This window comes from Thunnus albacares, chromosome 11, assembly GCF_914725855.1.
Source record: "Thunnus albacares chromosome 11, fThuAlb1.1, whole genome shotgun sequence".
In the NCBI taxonomy this organism is placed as follows: domain Eukaryota; kingdom Metazoa; phylum Chordata; class Actinopteri; order Scombriformes; family Scombridae; genus Thunnus; species Thunnus albacares.
In genome coordinates this window covers 14,886,138-14,907,229 of record NC_058116.1, presented here as the reverse complement: position 1 = coordinate 14,907,229, position 21,092 = coordinate 14,886,138, and the positions used below count along the sequence as shown (strand labels likewise).

Genomic DNA, 21,092 nt, shown 5'->3' with positions numbered 1-21,092 from the left:
ACGAGCACAGAACACTGAAGCTTCAGGAGAAGTGAGCGTTACCTCGTACAGCGGTGCACAAATTCCATCAATCCACTCTAGCTGAAGTCCTGGCAACTCGTCCTTCCTGTTCCGATCGAAGATGGCCTGAAACACAAAAGTCACAATGAGCCTCTTGATTCCTCTATTGTCAGTTTACATTTCCGCTCACACTAGAAAAACAAAAGAGAAGCGTTGTTATTGGGCTTATTATGAGGCTACAAGTCAACTAGGCGGCTGTTACTGCTGCTTTGGTCAAAGGAAATTCTCCCCCAGCACTTAAGACAACTTACTTTATTTCACATTTTCTATTCTACCTCATTCTTCTGCAGCTTGAGCCTAAGAGGCTCCACAGAGGCTGTGCTTCAGAGATAGTTACTGGGCTACGACTTAGAAGTTAATATTTAATTTCCCACACACCCACACACAAAGTGGTAAAGGTTTGATACAAGCGGCAGACCTGAGGCTACTGCCATAGTTATTTCAGAGGGAAGGCAATGTGGCCCAGCTTGATTAGTCAACAGCCATTAACTGCACATGGAAAGCTGCTGGTTCTTCCCTTTATGAACTAACAACACAGTTCAGCCTTCAAAGCTCTTCAATCAAACAGACAGGAGTCTTCTGTTGTGCTTCCAGGACGGTATTAATACAATCTGAATGAAGACAAGCATCTTCATCATCAATTAAGTTTGCCTGCAATTAACATAATGTTATTTTTACACCTTTTATGAGGAAGATAAACACTCACTATTTACTATCAGCAAATAAAAGCTAATAGTCTTGACATAGTAACCTAAACAACACACCAAAATACATCTTGTGTGTACAGCTGGATGAATAAAAAGGTCAGTTTTTGCTTTGAATGCAGTGCAGCGGGAGCATTTTTTAAGAATGATTGTTACACGGTCCATAGTTTGTTCTTGGCACAGCAGTGGAGCGGTCAAGCTGACAATTCACTTTTCTCACACTACGAGACACAAGCATTCACGTTTCCTACCCAGTCGGTATGTTTGGAACTGTGGAAAGAAAAATATATCTTCGCCGTCATCAGCTCGTGGAGGTCGTCACGGTGAAACAAACTGCAAAAAAGCACAAAAGCAGAGATGGTCCGGTGTACTCACAGAGGGCGTGAGCTTCAGCTCTGATCTCTCTCTGTCGCCCTGCTCGAAGAACTCGCTAGTCACCAACTCTGCAACCTGGAACCAGAGTAAGATGAATGGTTTACAGGCGTTCTCTATTTGCTTATTTCATATATGTAAGAGAGTTTTCCCTGTACGTCTCACCTTGCGTGATATTTCCCATGGTTTAGTGACAGCACCAAGATCACACGCTGTCATCATCATAGATCTGAGAACAGATCAGACAGATCTATTTTATGTAGTATTTATAAAATTGCAGACCTTACACAAAGAAATCTTTATTAATTTAATTTAAGCAGACAAAGACACAGTTGTTTCTGTGTGCAGAGCATTACCTGCACATGTCTCTATGAGCCTTCACATTCCAGTTGTACTCTCCTTTGCTGACAAGCTCAAAGAAAGTGTTTCTGTTCCTAAAGGGAAACAAGACATCTAAATATGCATGTGCAAATTACATACAATCCACAAGGGGGCAGTATTACCTAAAACAAGCCTATAAACTTACTGACAACAGTGTACAGAGACACAGGCTTTGGATTGGTCATTACTGTTTGGACCGCTCAGTCTCAGGACATTTAACAGTCTAATAATGTTTGTGTTTAGCAGAACATACTCAAAGTAAAGTGTGAGGTCTGTGGCCAGAATGGACTGTTTCAGCAGCTGCATGAGGTCACTATACTCTGTGGACGAGAGGTTGGAGAAGATATTGTGACCCTGTGGAGACACATACAGAGATAACATGATAAAAACATTTGAAACGTGTCTAATCACATGAAGAGCCTGAAAGAAAAGGCTACAGTCCCTTGATAAATAATTGATTATGTTGACCCATTTACAGTATTTACTGTAACAAAAGGTCCATATCACCTTTTATCATGACATAATAAGGGCTTGAACATTTCTTTAGGCTGCTGCAGGCAAATATATGCTTACCACAGATAACTGGATGAGGAACATATGGCATAATATTGTTGGACAATAGAAACACATCTGCAAAAATGTTGGTGTGGAATCTGTTAAGATTATAAATTCATTCATTATTCAATCTTACAATATTCGGCCTCTGGTATATATCTTTGCCACAATTCTTTGATAAATACATTTCAAGGATCCTTGCTAAGTGTACTTTCAGATTATTTTGATTAGATTTTCATTCCATAATATCAGCCTCGATTAATCCAGCATCATCAGCTCACTATATAGAGAAAGTTTAGACAGGAAGTGCCTCCACTCAGTTTAGTTACATAGCACTCTGTCCCTGTATATCAAAATAACTATTTGTGTCAACAGGGGATGTATAACAGAGATAAAGAAAGCAATTTTCCTTGCTGAATGTTGTTTAAGGGCTTTGTATGTATACAATGTAAATTATAGCCTGGTTTTAGACCTCTGAGTGGCTGCTAAAATCTGTGATTTTTTTCAAATAATGGGATGAACAAAAAGAGCAAATTAGTCAGATTATCAGGCTATTCAAAAAATATATGATCCATTCTAAAAAAATTAGTTGTGAGTACTGCTTCTGTTTGATCTTTATGTTGTGATGAATTCACACAGGTCTGTGTAACAGCACATCACATTTGGAGTTATTCCTCCGGTGAGAGGTATAACTCCAAATGTGATGTGCTGTTACTCCACAGCTTGATATGAGATCAAGCTGTGGAGATCAACTCGTTCTTGTTGCTTTGGTGAAAGGCAACTTTGCAGTTGGTTCAGTAAGATTAGCCATTACAAGAGGAGCGGCTGTAGTTTTAGTTTACAAGCCTTTGTCAATGTAAACATTTTGACTTGTCACTGTAAGAAAAGCACAGGTGTTACTAATAACATTAATGATGGTTCATTCTCTTCACGTAGCCCGACACTGATATCGATATTTGGGAATTTTAAAAAATCTGATTACAATGAAGTCTTTTTTTTTTAAAAAAATATATATGTAATACATACCAATCTTGATACAGATCCCTTACATTTATTTATTTTTATTGTGACCCAGATACAGTCCATACTGAGCAGGAGATTTTACTGTTGAAAAATCAACTGGTCTGTGCTCTCTGCTGGACAAACTATGTAATGCAGACACTGTTTCTAAATTCACTCAAACATAATTTGGCATTTCTGTACTGCAATGTCTTGTTACTTATTGGCCATCATATACACATACATTGATATACCTGCAATGAGTTTGTATTGGCTGATACAGTGTCTGGGTTGATTAGTCCGTCTAGCTCTATAATATAATACACTATATTCACACAACAGAAGGAAAAAAAGTAGGGTTCATGTACACTAATTTCTGCTTACAATTTTGCAATGTGTCACGTTTAATAGATGTGAAAAATACAGACATGCAACACTACAGCTGTCAGTGATTCAGAAGTGTATGAAATCTCAATTTACTGCTCACTACTGCTCAGAGACAGCTTCTATCCGCAAGCCATCAGACTGCTGAACTCTGGGACTTTGTGAACTTACATAACACACACACACACACACACACACACACACACACACACACACAGTCTCTCTCTCTATCTCCTACACACTTACTCACCCCCCACCAAACACACACACTCTCTTCCCCACTACAAAATATTTATATTTTTATCAGACATATATATCACCCATCACTTAGCGCACTGTATGCGCAGTACACGATTTATCTATTTATCACTTATGTGCAATACAGCACTTCTGCACCAATGTGCAATATAACGTACATATATCTGTACATTTCTCTCTCATTTTATTATATTTCTCTCTCATTTTATTATATACTCTAATTGGAAGTAGAGCTCAAAGAAGTCACGTTTCACTGCCTTCAATTTTACCATCTACTGTGTTGCATGTGACAATAAAACCTCTTGAATCTCTTAAACTAAGGAGTAAATTATTGAGTGTCTATTAGAAGAGGGAGAAGAGAATGAGCGAGCAAGGAAGTGATTTCGCTTTCCCTGCTGTGACATATCAAAAGTCTTTCTTGAAAAAGGCTTTTTTTTTTTTTTGCACAATTAAAGCATAATGGTTAAAAACATGCAATAATCAAACTGAATGGTTATGTGCATGGGAGGAGGGAAGGCAGCAGCTCCCCAGCAGCTCTTAATAACTAAGCAATGTCTCTCACTCTATCATTAAAACAGGCCTCTCTCCGTCATGTATTATACATTCATTCACCACTTAGGCACCCTCCTCTAGTGGATGGTTTGAATGGATGGAGGGTCTGTCTGTGGACAAAGTGGAAGATGTGGAGGTGATAACAGAAAAGGATCGAGATGAGAGGATGTTAATGACCAGCAGGAATTAACCAAGATCTTTAAAACTAGATTTTCCTTTTAAAATTAAAGAATAGAAGACTTAAGATTGTCTCAGCACGCCTGTGACTCCCGTCGTCAGCTCATGTGTTCCCATGAAATACTGAACTATGTAACAGCAAAGACATTTGTAAAGGACTTCTCTCATTCTGTTACAACTGGAGCGGATGTAGAGGGGGAGGGGGGGAGTAAAATAGAAAGTGAGAATGATGAGAGTAAATTGAGATACAAAGGGAGGGTGTGATGTTTAAAAGTTTACATTTTAATTAATGGTTTGTGCAGGCTGGCGGATTGAATTGTGAGCTTTCTCTTCTCCTTGAATTAGCCACACTATTCATTTATATGCTAATAGGACAGCGGTAGTTCAGCCCCAGTATCAACAGAAACCATTATGATATCCCAAGCAAACATTTGTCAGCTTACTGTGTTGTCAGCACCATGATAATGAAGCCACTGGAAACTACCCTACAAACCCTCTTCTCAGCTGCTCCCTCAGACCGTCTTTAATTACAACTTCATGCAAACCCAGTCACCTGGTAAAATGTCTCTCTCAACCAATTACCACCAAATCTATCACCTCTGTAATTACATTGATTTGAGGGCAGCATGAGCTATTTGTTTACTCGCTCACATACTATAGAAGTCGAGGCACCACATGTTTGCCTTCAGGCGCAGAGAGCACAAACTTCTTTAATATTTTTAAGGGAAAATGGGCTAATAGCATTTTTTAAATATTAATTTAGACAGCTAGACAATTAATGAAAGAGATGTAGTAGGTAAGAAACAGGAGGGAAAATTTTCATGTCTGGACAGCACACAAATAACTGAACCCAGATTTTAAAATGCTAAATGCTACGACTTTAAATGCTAACATGCAGATGTTTATACCTGCTAAACACCATCCTAGCTTATCTTGTTAGCATGCTAAAATGTACTAATGAGCACTAAACACAAAGTACAGCTGAGGCTGATGGGAAAGTCATTAGCTGTGCACAAGCAGCAACCTCCGGGCACTTTGACATTAAGCTAATGTCAAAGTGCCAAAAAACTGAAGTTCTTCAAATGGCCACTTGAGGTTGACTCCAAAAGCCAGTTAGTCCCCATAGACCCCCATGTTAAAATGCCCAACTTTACAGCACAAATGAACATGTTTACAGCCTGGTACAAAAATGGTTTTGGTCACTATAGCTAATTTCCCTGTTCACGACAACTGTACGGGGGGGTTGTGAATTTTTATATAACTCACCTGTTTAAATTTTATTAAGGCCTAAAGTTATGCATAATTAAGGGCATGGCTGCTTTGAGTGACAGGCAAGTGCTGTCAAAGCCAAGTCGCTACCACAGCGACAACTTTGGTTAGGTAACATAACCATGCCGTAACCCCAGATTCACAGAGGCGTAGCCGTTGCTATTTCAGTGTGTTTTCAGTTCATGAAAGTTAATTGTAACATTTTGTCCACCTAAAAATGTCTTGTTCAGCATTTGGTTGTACTAAAAGGCCCTCTAAGGAGTCTGATGTTCCATTTTTTTCCGGTAAGTACATTTTGTTTTAATGGGTTTCAGCCTGTTTTTCCCTAGCGAAAATTAGCACTAGCATTAGCAATATCACCGTTAACCATAGACTGTAAATGCACCATGCTAACAAAGCTAGCAGCTAGCAGCTAGCATTAGGGTCAGCTCCACCCTCTCATCCAGATATGGTCACTTCTGGCTCCAAAAATCCAAGATGACACAAACCAATGGGTGATGTCATGGTGGGTACGTCCGTTATTTTTTGCAGTCTATGGTTGTGCACGTTAACCAAAGTTTTGGACAAACTCAAATTTTGACCTGATGTTGGTGCTACAGGAAAAGTCATGGGTCACTAAAGTAAATAAGATTGATCCTGTGGGAAACATATATGTCTGTACAGAATTTCATGGCAATTCATCCAATTGTTGGCTAAAGTGATGAAACAACAAGGGCAGCAACTAATGATTATTTTCATTATCAATTGATCCATCAATTATTTTCTTAATTAATGGATTAGTTGTTTGGTCTATAAAATAGATAAAAGATGCAACCTGAAATGTCTTCTTTTGTCCCAACCCACAGTCCACAAAAATATTAAATTTTTATCATAGAGGACTAAAGAAACCAGGAAATATTCACATTTGAGAAGCTGGAATCAGATCATTTTTGCATATTCGATTAACAACATAGTTGGAGATTATTTTTCTGTTGATTGACTAATTGTTGCAGCTCTAGAGTCGACCTACCGACAGACTGATATTGCCATTCATAGAGCCGTGCTGTTAGCATGGCATAAAATAATCTAGGTACAAGTCATGGCAAAGAAAAAATGTCTCCAAGGGGGAACATGTGTGTTAAAAACACACACTGGGTTAAGAACTTGATTGTAAATGCTGTTTGGAATGGCCTGATATGCAATTAAATGTTTTGCACAAATATCAACATGCAGTCACAGACATTAGCAGAACATCATGGTAATTGCATTGCGGCAGATAATTGAAACATAGTGCACCTCGCTCTGCAGGATCATAACAGCATGGTTGAAGTGGTGGTGCTCCAGTGTAGCAGAAGTCCCATAAAGCAGAGCAAGGGCTGAGCCCGTCCTGACACGCACACAAAAACACACACAGGGAAAACACAATCAGTGTTCAACATGTTCTGAGAAACAAAGTCTGCTGTTGAGTCTGTTGTAATTCCCTCACCACATCATTCTGCACTGTGTCGCCAACTTATGGCTCAATAATAAAAGAAATTGGAGAGCTATTACCTTAACTGCAGCTGAAATTCACCCATTCAACATTGAATATGATCATCGTTTAATGTAGCGGCAATAACTAAGCCTGCTGCACTGTATGTGAGGCATGTGGGCCATAGTCAGTGATATTAGAATTTATTATCTTTACTTTTATTTTACTTCAGTTTTCATTTCCACAGTAAAAAAAATGTTGAAATAATATAATGTATAAAAATAAAGTATAAAGTAGCAAGAGTATAAAATGAAAACATTTACAAATTTTATGTTTTAGTTTAGTTTCAGTTTTAGTATTACTATGACATCAGAAAGAACACTTTGGATTTGATATAAGGTAAATATGCTGACTTTTGGATGTTCACTTCTCATCAGGTGAGAAGTGTGGGATTTGTTGCCCCTTTTAGACATGGTCTCCAATTTTTAGACAATGATTATAAACATACAGATGCATTTTTGCTGCCAACAGTGAAATGTTCTTGATTGGCCAACTCAGTCATCTGACCTTAATTCAACTAAAAAATATTTTTTTACTTGCTGAAGACCAGAAACAAGACAAACAATACCTGAAACAGGTAGAAGAATAAATGAAGATGGATGCTTTACAGGCCTGGCACTGCATCAGCAGAGAGGATATGGGAATCTGATCGCAAATATTACATCTGGGGACTTCTTTTAAACATATGTTTACTTGTCAAATCATTCCATATGCTCTAAAACTGGGATTAGATGTAAACAACCTTAAGTCAAAGCAGAAACTCATTGCTATAATCTCACAGTCATTGTTTCTTTTCAATTCAAACTACAGAGTTTAAAAAACAAAAACTGATGCTGTGCTAAACTTTTCTCTCTGCACTGTGAGATGGTAGCATCAAGGTTTTTTTTGCAAATTTTAAAGCAAGCATTGCTGTGTAATTCAACTAATTGTATACTCTTTTTTAATTATTTCAGTGCATTCTCAACTACAGCTATCGTACACCATCTAATGAAACCATAACACATTGCCATAGCCAATAAACTAAAGATTTCCAATTATGTAACAAATAAGATGTGTTCATTGGGAGAATCTGCCTTTTTGGCTACAAGAGCTTTATTGCCTCCTCTGTCTTTTGTCACTCTAAACTAATTTTGCACTAGCCGAGTCAACAGTCATCTAAATTCAGACCATTTAGCTCAAAATAACAAACAAAAATGGCAACTATAATTGACAGTTGACGTAATGAGACTGGCGACATCGGCATTTCAAGAACTCCTAGTAAAAGGGTGCTCATGGGTGCCAAACAAGTCAGTGCTTTGGATAGCACCATCTCGTGGTGTACTAAAAGTTGCTAAAAAAGACACAGCCATAAAATCATTTAAGCCTTCCAGTTTACAGTCCAGCTCATGACAATGTCTTTCTTCCACCTTGTTTCCATCTTGGTATTAGATGCAGTTTACAATAATAACACAGAACACTAACCCTAAGCAATTTAACTGCAACTTTACCTGCTCATCTTAATGTGCTCAGAGTCAGCAGTGTTTACAGTCTCTTCGTTAAACGGACTCTTATATAAGCCTTATACAACTTGCTGCTTGACTCTTGCTGATCTGGGCTGGACTACTGCAGACTGCTGCAGGTGGGAAAACATTCTCTAAACAGTGTGTGGGAAGGAGCGTGCTTATGTGTGTATGGCAGGGACGGTATGAGAGAAAGAGAGACAGAAAGCGGGAACACTTACTTCGCCTGAAAAGCGTTGTTGGTACCCCTGTGGTCCAAGTCATGACACACACAACCTACAATGAGCGCTAATATCTCCACTTCTGTCAGAGTCTCCTGGAAGCCCGCCGTCTGATTGGCACGGAGAGGAAGAAGCCAATTAGAAAACAAACACACACAAACACGCACGCACTCTCTGAGCATCACAGACGCATTTCTTATTCTTTTATTTCATGATGCCGTGAGGAGTGAACAGCAGCATCATCCTAAAAAAATGTATCTCCCTAAAATGCCACTGGGACTGCAGTAACGCAGACGCACGGGGAGATTTATGACTTGGATGAATGGGTTCTGGAGGCCATGTGCTGAGTGAGTCACTATAGGTCATTGTGGGGTAGCAGCAAAGATAGCACGGCCTGCAGCCCACTCATTAAAACACGTGGCAGGAGAGCAGAGGGACCCTGAACAGCTTACACACTACTATTTCATCTCCCTCTGCCAATAATCAATTCCAATGGGACATCATGCATTAATGCTGTGCTCAATTAAATTAACAACACGCTGGTGTTTGTATAAGAGCTTGTATGTATATGTATGTGTAGCATGTGTATGTATATGTAAGTGCGTGCTGCCCCAAGGACATGATAAATGGTAAAGGCCTGCTGGAACTGCACAAAGTAATTTTAAACAAACATCTCTGGTTTGGTTCTGCACAGAATTGGTTGTTTGTTATAGAAAAACTGTAATTTGAATCTGAGTGATTTGGACGTAGGTCAAACAGAATGTATCATGTACTCTTGAACTTTAATAATAACTGGATTGGAATAGTATTCAGTATATAGAGCATAGTGTCAGTTCAGGTAGAGCGCTGAGGTTGCAGCTGCTTCATTCATACTTCACAATCACTGGTTCATTCATCAGCTGCGTGGCTACCGGCGGACTAGTAGCGCCCAACCATATTCATGTAGGTGTACGGCACAGTATTTATAACCTGACATTTCTCACTATTATGCTGATATACTCGTGCCAACACTGTGTGCTATTACAGTGCTCTCCACAGCATCCAGTGGTGGAAAAAATATTCTTTACTTAAACCTGCATTAACTGAAACATGTTGTGAACATGGCACATCATTATCTTTTAAGTTGATATGTTGAACATTAGCATTCATTTGGAGTCATATTTCCGGCCACCTGATGAATGTAAGTCCAATGTTCAATCTCTTTTAGCTCTGTTTTTGTTCTCTATCAACTCCTGAGGGAAATATCTGACTGTGCCTGTTTGCCATTTGGTGCTGAGCAGGTAGTATACAGTTTTGTTTTGTTTTTTTCTGAAAACAGCTGCCTGCTACACCAAAAGTGACGCTATGAGAGATTCGTGGCCCTGACAGCTAAACAATGAGCTGAAACAAGGGAGGCTGCAGTGTCACTGATAATTTTCTGCAAGTTCATCACTAAGAGCGACGCGTCTCACATTACACATTGTCATTTCATACTGTGGTATTATGAATAATATAGCCACTTTAAGTAAAAGCAGCGATACAAAATGCTCCATCACAAGGAAAAGTTATTTATTTGCCATAATATAATAGTAAGTTAGTTATTTAGTATTATCACCAAAGGGTCATTGTAATTGTATAATTATTGTATTCATGTTTTTTTTAATTTTTCTCAAATCAAATCTTTTTTGTTAAATATTGGAAAGTTTTACCTTTTGTGCCTTGAATAGTTATTGTACATTATTATACAGTGATACATGTAGTGGGGTAAAAAGTGCAATATTTCTAGCTGAAATATAGTCAACTATAAAGTAGCATAAAATGGAAACACTCAAGTAAAGTTCCTCCTAAATTGTACAGTACAGAGCAGTATTTAAGTAAATGTCTCCTTACATTATAGGCCTTTGCTATTGTTGATTTAACTAATGTATGTGTTTATTAAGGGGGGTTTAATTCTCCTTGTTGCTGCTTCCCTCAAAGAGGATCCTTTTCCTGCCAAATGTTTCATGCCAAGCATAAACATTTGCTATGAATGATCAATTCCTTTGACATAAGTGTCTCTGACTGAAATTGATTTAATGATCTACAGACAGCGTGATCTTTACCGTTAGCATGGCAAACATGCACTGGCAGACGTTGAAGGCATGTCTCCAGTTGTGGTAGAGGACCATCCGGTAATTTTTTCTGACAGTCAGCAGCCATCTGCACAGTGTCTGGAGGGGAACACAGAAGAGTAGATGAGCACATGGGTCAGCAGTCATTATGAGGATACATGGGGATTTGGCTACCAAAGGAACTGTGTTCTGGGTAAACTCCATCAAGTATTCAAAGAGAAGAGGATAAGAAAAGTCAGTGGTCTCACCTCATAGTCAATCTTGAATTTTGGTACCATTCCCAACTCCATAAACATTCTCAGAGCGGCCGTTATCATGGCATCAACGTCCAGAGAGAAATCGTCAAAGGAGAGCTTATCAATGCCCAGTTCGCATACTAGGGGAATGTTAGCAGCCTGTTTCATCGTGGCGGGGAGAGAACATGGAGGGGGGGAAAGAGAATATGAGCTCAGAGAGCAGAGGAGGATGGAGAGGTCAGAGGATGCTGTGCCATTTTCAGATGATACATGGAAATATGGAGACATGCTAATTAAGACTCTGAGGACTCATTCAGAGGGTTAAGATTAATGAGGGAGCTTAACCAAAGGATTTCACTGTTGTTTACTTTCAGAGCTCAGTGACAAACGTAGTTGTGCGGTGGTAATAATCAACATTTTTCATCGTTATTCAAACAAAAACAAAAACATACATGATCCAATTAACCACATTCATACTGAAGTATTCATGTCTTCTATCCTCAGTGTGGTCTAATGAGCACAATGGCAATCGGAGCAGATATATCCTTCCTGCCTCTAGACAGCATTTATAATACGACCATTTAATGCCGTGTAACCTGCATCTCTTACAAATCTGTGTTATAGTTTCAGTACAATGAGTGTTTCTCTTTTCTCATCCTCTCTCTCCTCTCTAACAGCCACCAATGTTTCTCTCACAAATGTTTGCCTGTCAGGTCAGCAGGTCCTCTCTTTTAATTCACAGCTCCGGGTTACGAAATGTCAGCCGGGGTTTGTTTGCCGCTGCCATTTGCACTCCGGTGGAATCCCAGTCAAGTGCACGCCATACGGCTCCATATGTAGAGCAGTTATAAAAGAAGGGGGAAAGGCAGGAAGCAGAGCGCAGCAGCAGCGCTGGATGAGGGGGCTGAGAGATCACACAGGCACACTGGAAAGCGGGGTTCCTACTTCGCAGTAATGGCCACAGGGGAAAATCCTGCACATGAAAGTGCCAGAAAATAGGTCATATCTATACTTCAGAAATGTCATGCCAATTAAAAATGTAGATATTTTCATTTTTTCATCTTTATAAATAATGCATAGAGAATGATTGTCTATTGATTGGAGTAATCCATTTCAAATACCACAATTAGTTTATTTTCACTGGGGAATACTCACATATTAATGCTTGTGCGCTACTGCAGTTCTTTAGAAGGAACTGGAAAATGAAGTCTAGAAGACAGGCTGCCAATAATCCCCCTCTGTTGCTATAGATTTTTTTTTCTTTCCCATTAAAGTTAATGAGAGATTGTTATTTAATTAGAAAAAGATATCTTAATTAAAAGGCCCGTGAGCAAAGTAAATGCTTTCTGAACTAAATATCTGAGATTTTATCATCCTGTAAACAATAGTTTTAGCCATCATCTGTTGCCTTGGATCTTATTTTTGTTAACGGTAGGGGTATAGAAGAATCATAATTAATGTTGTTATTTTCTTTAATATGTCTTAATTGAACTGAATATAAAGCCTAGACATTAAGGAACACATCTACATTAGTAGGAATGAAATTATATTATGGCATGGCATTATCTGCACCATCAGAGCAAACCTGATAATCATAAGTTATAATCCAAACAGAGTATGGAGACACTTCAATATATCGGACAGACTATCTTCATCAGGAAAACTCCAGATCAAAAAACACTCATATGGGTCTGTTTGGAAGGCAGTAATGGATGACCCATTTTTTTCATTTAGTAAAGGCTTGTTGCAATATTCCAGGTAACTAGGGGTAAAAAAAAAATCTTCACATCATCCATCACTCAGCGAGATAAATACATTAGAACAGAGTTACTCAGCTGAAATTAGTTTTTTCGCTAAATGGGTTCTTTGATTAAAATGCGCTGTAATAGAGTCAAAATATGTTGCTATGAGCTTGGTCTGGTCAAGGTCTGTAGGTTTATTTTAAAGGATGAAGCTGGTGTTTTACTGTCAGAAGAGACCAAAACCAACAATGCATTAGTCCATATCTGAAACCTTTCTAAATGTCCTACACTTTCTGAAGCACTCAACCCCGAGCCCATTCATTCCTACTGAAGGCACAAGTCTTCAAAAACAGGTCACAAATATCATCATCATCATCGTGTTCATTATGATGAAGGAACATGTGATGTGACATGGTGTGGCTTAATGATGTGTTTTTGGACAACAATGGAGGTCTATGGCGCAGAGGAATAAGCTCTAATCAGGTTTTGGTTACACAGACAATACATGTTAGTGGGATCAATTCATGGCTGGTTTTGGTCTTTTCATGGCATTTGTTCACAGTGTGAAAAATATAGAGTATCATCAGACTTACTGTCTTCTGTGAGACAAAGGACGAACATGCAAAGTCTAAGCTTTGTGAGTTTAATATCTAAGTAGAGCTCAGAGGTAAAAACTGAGTCCCCCAACTACTGTTACTACTGAGAGAAACAGATGGGTTTGTGCTGAGAAAAACGTAATGATGACAATAGTAAATACCAGTTACCTTGAATTTGTCTACTTCAGTCTTGGAGCAAGTGGCATGGTAAGACAGAACCTGTAAAATAATGACATCTGTGTCGCTCAAGGTATTTTTCAAATCATTAAAACACAGCAAGACTCTAGCAGAAGCACGACTGTGGCTACGGCTGAAAACACTGCACTCTGGTATCACCGCATTTCAGCGGAGAGCGTCTTCCAGATGAGGAAGTTAACGCTCGCCTACAGAACAGTCTACAAGAGCAGCTATGTCAGCCCTGATTCCATCGCCATGTTCCCTTCATTTCCTGAGAGAAATACCTCGCACAGACCTGCAGTTGCTTATTTGATCATAAACGCTCATGTTTATTCAATGCTGCCAGAAGCAATGCATCTACATATTAGTTCATTCTCTGCCTCTCCCTTAAATGCTCAATCTCTCTGTTCTCTACTTCCTATTTTGAAACCGAGTGGTACTAACTACGATAATGCACCTGAAAGCTCCCTATTGTAATCTAAGGACATACTGTAAAGGCTGAGTAGTGCTGAATGGCTACATACTGCAGGGCAGATGAGGGATTGCTTTTCACTGCCTCTCATTAATTTTCAATAAAACCTTTGCGAGAAGGTTATCTACAAAGAGAGATCAGCACTTTTTTCATGCGTATGTTCTTGTGGAAATATGAGACTAAAAAAGGGAGCCAAACACGAAGACCCCTGAGAGAGACTAAGTCAGAAGAGGTTTTATATTAGCCATGCAGCAGCCTGTGAGTTCTGGGTAAATGTTTCAGCGTAGAGCATATGTTGATTGGAAAAAAAAAAAGTTTGATACCATTATAGCTAATGGAATAGGGGGCAAAACATCATCTGAGGGACGCTAACATAAACACAATGAGCATACAGGCATAACAAAAGGAAAGTGAAGTAGAAAGCAGAAGCAGTTAAGACTCTAAAGGCAGCTTTACAGTTTGCATAATCATGTTTTGTAAATGTAAGTGGATATAAATATTTGTTGTTCAAAACATGGCAGCAATTTCATATCTTTATTTTCAAAATATCATATGAGACAGGAAATTAAATGGGATGTTCTTACATCCAAAGCCACAGACTGCTTGGCCCAGGACTTCTTCACCTGGTCGTACATGATGGTGTTGTTGATCCCCAGTCCACAAAAAATCACAAACGCCTAAGAAATGAATCAAACGAAGAAATGCTCAACTGCAATAGTCTCCAATACGCTCACAGGTTACTGTAAGTAGAAAAGATATAAAAGCAAGAGCAATACCTCGAAGAGACGCTGGTCTGCATCATCAAATGGTTTCCCATCGAGCCTGTTCAGCACTTGGGCGACACCTGTTGCACACAGTTCATTATCCGTCCAATAGAACTTAACAGAAATGCTTGAAGTTTGATATTGGCAAGGCTCTAAGGCTCATATTATCTGTCTCAATGACTGAAATGCATTATTAATGTAAATTAAACAGAGACACTACATACTATAACACAAACAGCTGTTTATTAAGAAATTCTACAATGCTGATATCTGTTATCGTACTATATTTTTAAAAATCTTAAAACGGTTTGCAGTCGAGGTCTGAGGCCATGGTTCTCTGCTGGAAAATGATGGACTGCTTCCTCTGGGTTGGGAGTACTGCCCCATGTGAAGGAGTTCAAGTATTTCGGGGTCTTGTTCATGACCAACGTTAAGATAGAACATCGAGTTTAAAGGCTTAGCAGTGCAGCAACAGCAGTAATGCAGGCGTCATACCCGACTGTTGTAGTCACCACACCTATGGTCCTCTACTATAGTGATGATCTTTGTGTAGTGACCGAAAGAATGCGATCTCAGATACAAGCGGCTGAAATGAGTTTCCTCCGTAGGGTGTCTGAGCTTAGAGTGAGGGGCTCAGACATTCGGAGGGAGCTTGAAATAGAGACGCTGCTCCTTTGCGTAGAAAGGAGCCAGCTGAGGTGGTTCAGGCATCCCATTAGGAAACCTCCTGGGCACCAGTGTTCAAGGCATGTCCAGCTGATAGGAGACCCAGAACACGCTGGAGGGATTATATATCTCATTTGGGCCAGGAAGCCTGGAGGATGTTACTAAGGAGAAGAACATCTGGGTTACCTGCCTCAGTCTATTGCCACTGCAACCAAGCAGCATCTACTAAATACCATCTTGGAGGTGGTGAAAACTTATCCACACAATTATTTTGTATTTTATCTTTGTAATATAATATACCGCATTGGTCATTACTGGTCATTAAACATCCATTCATCTATACCTGTGTAATCCAGCTATGTATACCCTGGACATTAACAATCTAAAACAAAAGGATAACTTAGATTTTGTCCTGAATCTGTCCTGAATATAATCAGAATACTAGTCTGACACTCAAGCAGATGAGAGATCTGAATCCTGACCCCAAACACAAGAAGGCCTGTGACAAATGTCTGTGGTGATCTGCCCTGACTGAACATGATCTTGAAAATCAATTGTCACAACCAAACTGTGGTTATTATCATGCTTTAATAGTGTGTTCGTGGCCTGAGGCTGTTCAGTTAAATTATTTATTTACATATCTGGAACTTAAGTTACCTGACTGTTACCTGTGATGTAATGGATTCATAATATAAGAATGTGGTCTTAAAGAGGTACAACCATAGCCTGGTTTCAGACCTCTAAATTAGATTTTCAGTGATTCAAATAGAATCAAACACGAAATGGCATTTCAGTCTAACAGGCTAGTAAGACCAACACATCTTTCAGGCAACTCACATTAAATTTGAAAAATGAATCATCCAAAAAAAACACCTGGTAGTGGCAGCTACCTTTATTAAGGTGAATTTCACAGCATATTTCTACAGGAAGTGCTAATATTGATTTTACTCACATTTGATATTTGACATTAAACCTCATTATTGTTGATATAGCCACAACAGTATTTCTTTCGGTTCTGTTTTGATGCTGCTGGCTGTAACACTGGCAGATGACACAAGGACATCTGTTTTCTAACTGAATGTATCCTTGACTTGAGAATTTCATCTCCTGCTGCTTTGTTTGTATAATGGTTTTTCACTCCAGATCCTCAGGTGCCGCCCACGCACAGAGCATTTTTTTTTCTCCCATCACTCTTTCTGTTCTTCTTCCTCTTCCCTCTCCCCTCCTTGACAAATGCAGGTACATCTATGCAAAAAACTAGAGTATACACAGAAATCACACATACACAGGTCTAAACTAACCATCTGCAGCATATACGCTGATCACTTTGCACTCAAATAAAACTAATGACTTCCTGCGTCAGATCTCAGTGGACTGAGTGGAGCTGCTATCATTGCTTCTCCCTGCAATATCCAGCACCAAAACCAGACAAGAGATCAATGATTTATCAGAGTGTCAGTGTGGTGTTGGCCTGCGGCCGTTCACAAACACAAAGCACACAGCCAGAAGACGGGAACTCCACCTCCAAGTGTGGAGTGATGGTGCAGCATGGATCTAATCACACACGCAGCTTCAGCCTCAACATCTTCCTCTCCACAATCAAAAATTATTAATTCATTTTTTATATAGATATATCAAGTAAGTTCAAGAGAAAATGAAGCTCTGTTTGTTAACTTACCAATGATTTGGTGGTTGCTGTTCCATATAGGAACACAAAGCACAGAGCGGATGTGGAAGTCCGAGAACTGGTCTGCCTAAAAACAATGGGAGTGTGAACACATTATAAACAATGTGCATAGAGAATGTCTTTCCATACACTGTGCTCTGATTTATACAGGTGTTAGCTTAAGTATTGAACCTCAAAACTCTCTGAGCCTCAACAAAAATATTTCCATAGCACGAGTATAAATTTTGGTATTTACTAAACATATAAGATATGTTTGAAAAAGTCTGTAAGTACTGTGAAGGTATCAAAAAAGTATCACCTTAGCTGTTTGGAAACTAAAGTATTGTACTGGCACTGATATTGAAATATTTAAAATGACACCAGGCTCTCTAGTGTATAAATTGTATCTTCACCACTGGAGTATTAACTATGCATACATGCCTCACCTCTAATGGAAGAGCAATGCTACGTTGAAATGTATGGACTGCAGGATACAGCATAAGAACCCTTTCAGAGCGAGAGTCGAGACTGCTGGCAGCCTTTCCGCCCAGCCAGGCGGTAGTAGTAGTAGTGCCATGAATGAGTACAGATTTTCTATTTTTCTGCCACTGCTGTTTCAAGTTGAACACGTCAAACTTTTGCTGCTTACAGGTGGATGCAGAGCAGACGACTGTACTGCTCGCTGTGGGTTTCTGTTTAGATCCATGTGGTAGAGCTAGACCGATAAATCGGCCAAGCTGATATTAAGCTGATATAATATTGTATATATATCGATATTGGTGTATATGTTGGCCGATAAGTAACAAGAACCCGCAGTACAGAAATGCCAAATTAGGTTTGACTTAATTTAGAAGCAGTGTCACCGTTAGATAGTTTGCCCACCAGAGAGTACTGACAAGTTGATTTTTCAGGTTTAAAATGTCCTGTTTCGTATGTATCTTGGTCAACAACAACAAAAACTGTAAGGGATCTGTATCAAGACTGAGAGCGTCTATGTTTTTAAAAATTACTATTGGGCAATATATTAGATTTTTTTCTCCCAAATATCGATATCAGTATTGGCCTCAAAATTCCAGCATCAGTCAGGTTATATGATGCGGCATCAGCACCAGCCGCTGCAGTTGGTGTGAAAGGACCTTTAAAGAGATCAATTAACAGCTGACAAAATGGCAAAATGGGTAGTTTGTTATCTCTCACCACGTGGTGATAATATAAAAGGTTTAATGCTTCCAAGGCAGTTTCACAGCCATCAATGAATCATGTGTGACCTAAGTGACTCGCATGTGACATCAAGGTGTGAACATCCCCTAGTTTAAAATGCCTGGGACTGAAGATACCTCTTGAATGAACGGTGTAACGTCTTCAACGCCAAGCAGTGAGTCTAGTTTTCACCTTCTAGATATACTATAGCCTGGATGCAAGGCGTCATAGGCACATTTACTGTAATACAGATTCTCCTCTAATGCTAGTTGAGATCATTTCACTCAGATAAAATCATGCTCATGTCAATTTTGGAAGGCGTGCTACTGTGTGGTTACCTCGGCATCAAAGCGAGGATCTTGATAGGCGTCACTAATGTTCACGGGGAGTCCTGTGGATGCCACCAGCTCTGCGATACTGTTGTTGATGAGCCAGTCTGAGTACGACGATTTCTCCATACTGTCTTTGAAACTACAGTAGGGTCAGAAAGCAAGAGGGGAAAATGCAAAAAATCTGTTCCCTCGCCTTTTCTCAGGAGACATTGTTTCTCAAACACACTGCTTTGGGCAATAACTTTGCTTTCCTGAAAAAAAAAAATCCCTTTTTATTGCGTTTAAGTAAAAAAGGTTTTATTCTCTTTCGCACCTGAACTGCAAGCTTGCAGAAGGATATCCTAATTTCTATGGGCTCTCTTTTACGTTGACTTACATTTAATGAACTTCTCATACTGTATATATCAGTAAGCTTCTCCTGCAGCTCATGAAGTAATGAAAAGTTAATTGTGTGATTGTCTTCCTCAATGCCAAACGCCCCCACGCTCTGGCACAGAAACACCTGCATCGCTGCTTAGACTTCCCATTCACATTTATTGCAGTAGGATGTCACTGACTTTTTAACCTTCAAACACAACAAGGTAAATGTTCAGTGTGGCTCATTTTGTCTCTAAAGATTAGTACAAAGGTGGAGAGACACTGATGTCAGATCTTTTGACTCCCTTTGATCTAGTGAGACAGCTGTGTGTGGATGTGAAAACCAACAGTGCAGCGGGGAATAAACCTCACGGTTGTGATGGCAAGGTGCCTTATCTTCTTTTTTTCTTTCTAGCTCACTTTCTCTCTTCATTCTGTCTGTCTCTTGTCTGTCATTTAGCTGCCACAGACACACCAGCAGAACTGTACACTAGCTCAACATTATCCTCCCCATGGGGGCGGCTGGGGATTCTGAGGCACATTAGAAATCCTACAGTACGCTCGCCTTTTGACACCAAATTTATTCACTTAATTACACACATAAATCTCGCACAGCTGCCCTTGTTATTCAGATATGAACATTTAGGAAGACTCGTGTCATCGCAGAGATGATGTACTTTTGTCATCTCAGCTTGATTTGAAATGTTGTGTAGTTTCATACTTGAAATCACAAACCTGCTATTTATTTAATAAGTGAAACCAGAAACAGATCAGAAGGGAGTGTGTCCAGACAGAAAGACTTAACTGGCCGGTCAAGCAGCCTGACCTTTCTTTGATTACTAATTCCTCACTTCTATTGATATTTCTTGTGTTATGACATATTTTTTAAAGTATTGTTACATTTATCACTACTGCCTTGAAGTGACCACATCAGTTATGACGAGTGCAGGACTAGGGGAAGAATTAGTCTTCCTTTCAGTGTTGGTTTTCATCCATAAACATCCCACACAGTATTAAGCCACTTTTTTTCTCCACTCAGCCATGCCTAGCAGTGGAGAGAATTCTCAAAACCCAATTAAGTAGGGCTCCTACAATATGCCTTCTATTCAGAATCAGCATATTACTCCCACGGCACTACAGAATATTTAATTTTTATACTTCCCTTATTTTTGTCTTTGATGGAAGCTTTATAGATTCAAGGCTCTCTGCAGGTGCTGTGGTGCCAAAGGCAAACAAAGGTGGAGACTATTTAGTGAAAAAGGTTACTGGTATAAAAAAAGGGAAAATGGAAAGCATGTTTTTCATCAGGCCAGATGTTACTGAGGGCTCTGTCTGTGTGTGCCTTCTAAAAGCAGAGGAAATTTGAACAGAGACAACATACATACCTGCTTTCAGTGTCTGCACTACATTTAGGGGACAGTAGCTCAAATGACTTGGTGAACTTCACCACCTGAAAGATTTGAAAGGGAGGAAATCACTAAAGCGCTTAGGAAAAAATTGCACGGAGGTACACAGTATTTACTGATAAAAACAGAAGTAGACGGAAAGAACAGACATGCACAACTGTAGCACAGAGAAAAATAGTACCGGTGACTCGATGTCCTCCAGCAATTGAACAGAGCAGCGCTCACACTTAAGCAATGTTTGGGCGCGGTGCATGATCTTCCTGACAATCTTCTCCAGGTCAGTCTGCTCTTCAAATAGGTCATTGACTACCTCCAAGAGCGCCTGAATACCAGAGACAGAAAAAGATATCACTGGCTCAACAATCTGAACCACAAGCTGCTGCAAAACCCACTTAATGTGTCAGCAGATAATACTTTAGTCCATTTAAATAAAGATGTTTTGCCTTT

At 39.4% G+C, this 21,092-nt stretch overlaps 1 protein-coding gene across 1 annotated transcript in view; it reads right to left on the bottom strand.

Annotated features, from left to right (window-relative positions):
* Positions 1–21,092, bottom strand: part of pde11a (phosphodiesterase 11a) — a 42,854-nt gene that overhangs the window by 6,401 nt on the left and 15,361 nt on the right. Inside the window, exons 4-19 of the mRNA XM_044366770.1 lie at positions 20,827–20,967; positions 20,625–20,689; positions 18,889–19,021; positions 17,363–17,438; positions 15,031–15,098; positions 14,839–14,931; positions 13,774–13,824; positions 11,280–11,426; positions 11,023–11,130; positions 8,942–9,051; positions 6,987–7,077; positions 1,771–1,871; positions 1,493–1,570; positions 1,302–1,365; positions 1,140–1,214; positions 43–126 (exon numbers count right to left, since the gene is read on the bottom strand). Of these exons, the coding sequence (XP_044222705.1) occupies positions 43–126; positions 1,140–1,214; positions 1,302–1,365; positions 1,493–1,570; positions 1,771–1,871; positions 6,987–7,077; positions 8,942–9,051; positions 11,023–11,130; positions 11,280–11,426; positions 13,774–13,824; positions 14,839–14,931; positions 15,031–15,098; positions 17,363–17,438; positions 18,889–19,021; positions 20,625–20,689; positions 20,827–20,967 (1,485 nt within the window). The remainder of the gene's footprint in view (positions 1–42; positions 127–1,139; positions 1,215–1,301; positions 1,366–1,492; positions 1,571–1,770; positions 1,872–6,986; positions 7,078–8,941; positions 9,052–11,022; positions 11,131–11,279; positions 11,427–13,773; positions 13,825–14,838; positions 14,932–15,030; positions 15,099–17,362; positions 17,439–18,888; positions 19,022–20,624; positions 20,690–20,826; positions 20,968–21,092) is intronic.